Raw genomic sequence first — 5,220 nt, 5'->3', positions numbered from 1 at the left:
CCCCATCTGCTCCTTTTTCTATAAATAGCCCAACATGAAAAGCGTAGCCTATTTCCTGTTACAGTTAAAGAAAAGGAAGAGTATTTGTCCCGATTTTATTATTTTTAAGCCAAACTCGCGATTATTTTTTTTGTGCCATGCGTCACAGGAAATCCCAAATTTTGATGTGACGAGCTGCAAATCGATGTAGGACTAAAATCGATGTTAACTTGCTTGGATCAGCTCAATCATATATCTGCCATTTTTTTTGCTTTCTATTTGGAAAAATATAACAGCAAAAAGTTCAATAACAAAGTGAATACGTTGAAAAAGATATTATTTCATTTGCAGCACTGATAGGAAAATTTTCGAAACCGTTATTGTTGAACGTGATTTTTGTTTGTGCATATTGGGTTATGTATTTTTCACTTGATCTCTAACTTGTTACGCATGCTTTTGATTAAAAAGAGTTTTGTTCTGTAGCAACTTTTAAATGAGGCTTTCCTGCTGTATCTCCGGTGGTGTTTAATTTTCTGAAAGGAGAAATGCATTTTTCAAGTAGCTTTTGTAATTACACAAAAACTCGTATGTAAACGAATTGTTTGTGTCTATTCGATGTATTGAGATGTCGAGAACAGACACCATTGTCAGGAATTCAAGCAGTTTTGTAATTCTACTGCCAGCTCAGTGGCGAAACCGCACTGTAAAATCCATGCGCTTCCTGTGACAAGCCTGATCGTGATTGAGTAAGTCATTTTATTTCATTTATGACAATCTATCGCTGTTTTCGTGCTGATCATCTGTTTGATCCTGTCGCTGAGAAACCGATCTATTTGTTTTTGTCTCGCGCAAATGATTTCATCATTCGGTCAGTGTCACGATACTGTCGTTCGCGCTGCTGGTGTGGTCCAACACTGGGGCTATTGAGTTTACATTGTGACTCATTCCATTGTTACACACGTGTGTTTTTGATAATTACGTCACATGGAAAGTTTGAAAAGAATTACCACGGCAAAACACAGGAAGCACTGTTTTTTACAGTGTTACGTAAACGAGATTTTTATTGAAACTCTTCGCCTAATACTTGCGTAAGTTGAACCCGCCTTTCATGGACAATTAATAGAAGAGACTGGGATTGTTGATAAAAATAACCATCGGATTTACGATGTGAAAAGTGTCAACAAGCTAAAATAAGTTTCAGATCAAGAACGAAACTTGTTCTAAATGCATTATTATAAGTGGAGTAAGGTTTGAAGTGAAAATAAGGTTAGATACTGCCCTAATTCCTTAGATTTTCTTACATCTCATTAAATATATGTTCACTTCGCTTTGCCTCTGAAAGAGTCTTTCTGGCAATTAAATGAATACATTAAATTATAGGTTGGTGCAGAAACATCCATGGAGGCTTTCAGCCTGCAGTCGCACATCTGGTGATGATGATGAGTTGATTGTTGATGCCTGTAGTTGATTCATACAGAAATTTTTCTTTCGAACCTATTTGGCCTTCTAATCAATTTCCGCCACGGACTAGCTTCAAGACTGTAAGAGCCGAACTTGGATTGAAGGATTTGAATTGCTGCTGACATGTTGATCCCTAACCCAACTTAACTTGTTGGGGCCCGAGACGACACTTTTAGAGAAACTTTCCAATTATGCCAAAAACCGGGTTAAATCGTATAGTGATAAAACAACCCATAATTGTGATCGCTATAAATACTTAGCTTGCCATTAAGACAACATTAAAATATTTTTACCCTATTTATTACGTAACAATCGATTTTGCTATTGTAATATCGTTTTTGCATATTCAAGTACATTAGAATACGTTTTGCCTCGTCATCCATGGTTAACTGTGCGTACCAGGACGTCGTTGGCTAATCCATACCTACTTACATCATCCATTCATGTATTTGTGAAAACACTCCTTTCAAATCCGCAAGCTACTATCTTAAAAAAAATTGAGTTCAATTTCTGTCATTTTTAAACATTTTTGAGACCGTAAAACTGTCGTACAATATCCTACTTTAAATCAGTTGTTGTTGACACTGATTCAACGTCACGGCTAATTTGATGTCTGTGAGAGTTTGAATTTCATAAAAAATCTAATTCAGTCATGCCGGTTTTAGTTGATCAATGCGAGGCTAAAGTTAGGTTTTTCATGATTTCAACTAGAAATAACCGTAGAATCTATTAGTGGTCACGCGCATACGCGGAGGAGTAACCACATCCGTTCATGCTATTTATGGTGCCAATCTTTTGTGACATACGTAAACGTATACATATCCGCTGAGGCAAACTTTATCTCGTAACAATTTCTGTTGTTAATTGTATGAAACAATTGTTTTTTGGAAATTTCAAAACTGGAGTGTCAACACAATGTCCTTCCTGTCACCGTTACATTGTAACAACGTTATTTTAGTGAAAGTGTTATGATGACTTGGTGAAACAAACAGCATAACATTTTGACAACATGTTGGGTTTTTCCTATCCCGTGTGGAAATATGCATAATTCATAGATATGTGACCAAAAGAGTAGTCGTGCAATATTAAACTGACTTGTTATGAAGTGTAAAAGTTATTTGAACAATCTCCAAAGTTATTTCCGTGACGTAAACGTTTGTGACAATATTAAATATTGTGCAGTTTCAGGCTGCATAGGGTTCCATCAGAAGCGCAACTTACAAAAAGACACTCGTCTGCATCGCATGTAATTTGCGTCAGAAATTGCCATATTTATAAATAATGAATCAATTCAGCCTTATTTAAGGTGCTTTCCTGCTATGACAAAAGCTTTCTTTGCGTTATTACCACATCTACGGCAGATATACACAGAAAGTTATATGCTGGGATTCAAAATACAGCTTTAGGGAAATCGAACTGCAACTGATCATTGCTTCACATTTAGTCTCGCCTGTCCTTCAACAATTTAACCAGCTAAAGTTTAATTTTTACATCGTTACAACGTCACTACCTGCTGAAGTTCTAATGAAAGTCACTGACAAAGTTGCAACTGATCTGAAGTAAGCTACGTTTGTCCGAAGCCTAAAGATAACTCTTCATCGCAAAGCAGTACAACTTTTGTTTTTAGACGTACTGTAATAAGCAGCAATCTTGCAAATAATAATAAAAATAAAAAGTAACAGTGATCAATGTTTACGTAAAGAAAACCATAAAACTATATCTTTCTGATTGGCAAATTAAACCAGAAAAGATATAAACTTCATCATGGTAAATTTCAAGAAATAAATTTTGCACCAATATCAAAAAACTTTGGTAGCACTGGATGTTATCGTGAAGAAAACATAAATAAAATGTAACACTTCAAAGCAAAACAATTATAAACGGTCTTTTCCCACAGCATAGCAGCGTAGCCTCATTCCCAGGCTGTTTAAACTGTTTCTGCGGCCCCCGCGCATTTTTCTCCGGGAAGGTGCCTTAAGAGAGTCTGATGAGGAGCTTGAATCTTCTTCAATGATATTATCATCTTGCTCTACTAACGTCGGCAAGACACTTGATCCAGGAATATATCCTGAGCTTGATCTGATGTTGAAGTCTTTCCCGTTGGACACGGATTCAAGGAACTCCACCCACTCATTCCTCTTGTCGACTGTGGATGCTCTGAGGGTGATGATCCCAGCGTTGTCGATGTCTTCATGCTTGCTGGAAAAGATTCGAAAGATGCAGTCATCATCATCGTTGGAACTTTCTGTTTTAGCTGTTTTGTTCACCGAGCTTCCCGTTTTTACAACACAGTTCGATAGCTTGAGATAGGCAGCTGGTTTAGCGTACTTTTTGTTTGAATCGTATATTACGATATAAGGATTAACTGCTTTTGTGTAAACGGAGACTTTGACCATGTGAGGTTGATTTGCCAAAGCAGTTGCTTTGCTTTTGAAATTTGAAAGGCCCATTTCATCAGGAAAAGCTGTTTTGTGAGGTAGTCCGTTCCGTCTGATGGGACTGCTCGCATTAAGTCTTTCTGTGTTTTTTAAAACTGCTAGTCTGGTGTTAACAATTGGTGGACGGGCTTCAGATCTGGAAGGATTAGAATGATTCAGATTCATTTTGTGGTTGTGTAATGCTCCGAGTCCCGAACAAAGAAGCAAGCATTCTGTCTTCGCCTCTCCAGCATAGTTCCCACTGTTTTCTTGGACGGAATCAGAAACCTCAATTGGTGTCATTGTAAACGTAGCAAAATCAGATATTTCAATGTAGCAATAAATCTGTAAAGCAAAAATGGAAATTATTTTATTACTCACAAAAAACTTAAGCCTGCACATTGTTTTATGAATACAAAAGCGTTAATCCATGTTTAAATATCTCTGCTCTCTTTATATTAGCTTTGCAAAGCCATTTATGCTGTCAACAAAAGGTTCAAAGAAAACCGCAATTCCTACCTGGCACCGCTGCAGTGCAAACAGGCGTTGCCAAGCAATTAGCAAACGCCTGCTCAGCCTGTCACTTTGCCATTTGTACTGCACACTGCACGGATATTCTGACTACCCAATCACTGGTAATTGCTGGGAAATTACATACAAAATTGCATATAATTTCCCCACTTTTTATTGAATAGATTGCAAAACGCTTCGTTTCGAAGAATTTTGGCTAAACTAAGCAAAACAAAGGAAATATTTCGACTTTCTCTTAATTGAAATGTCATGGTGAAAGTAGAATACAAATCATTAGCGTTGTAGCGCAATGGCATTAAACAATTTTTTCTTTGTGAAATATTCACATATAGTTAAACTTTAACTTCGATGCCACCTTAAGCTTGAGAGTTGAGCTAAAACTGAGCGAACTTGTAAAAATCAACTATAGTTAAAAACTGCTGATATACACAAAAGATAACTGTAAAATACACTTAAAATAGCCACTAACATGAGTTCAACCAGTGACTGCAGTGAGGATTGGATCAAGTGATCGTTTTAAAACATAATCTGATTAATATACAGCACAGCAATGACATAGTCACAAGACCTATGCGTAAAGCCGTAAACAATAGTTCAGGTATGGAGTACACTTCACACGCCTTTTCTCAGCACTGGCCTGTCCAACAAATGATTTACATCCTACCCAGCGACCAGCTTTTATGCCAACCACTATTTTCCACTAATTTTGTTGACAAGAAAAAGTACCTGGCTCAAAGAGCGAGTCTCTTTCTCTTCTTTTGATGAGTCATTCTCTCTAAATCTCTCGCTTATGTGCGAATGAGAGAATTGATCAAACAGACGCAAAGTGATG

At 37.1% G+C, this 5,220-nt stretch overlaps 1 protein-coding gene across 1 annotated transcript; it reads right to left on the bottom strand.

The window, feature by feature from the left end:
* Nucleotides 1-3,061: 3,061 nt before the first annotated feature.
* LOC145780081 (uncharacterized) lies at nt 3,062-4,999 on the bottom strand. The gene has a single exon (XM_082591795.1). The coding sequence runs from the start codon at nt 4,257-4,259 to the stop codon at nt 3,315-3,317; it is 945 nt and encodes a 314-aa protein (XP_082447921.1). The 5' UTR covers nt 4,260-4,999; the 3' UTR covers nt 3,062-3,314.
* Between the last annotated feature and the right edge of the window lie 221 nt (nt 5,000-5,220).

Source organism: Aplidium turbinatum, chromosome 11 (assembly GCF_918807975.1).
Source record: "Aplidium turbinatum chromosome 11, kaAplTurb1.1, whole genome shotgun sequence".
NCBI lineage: Eukaryota > Metazoa > Chordata > Ascidiacea > Aplousobranchia > Polyclinidae > Aplidium > Aplidium turbinatum.
This window is presented reverse-complemented; position numbering and strand designations above follow the sequence as displayed.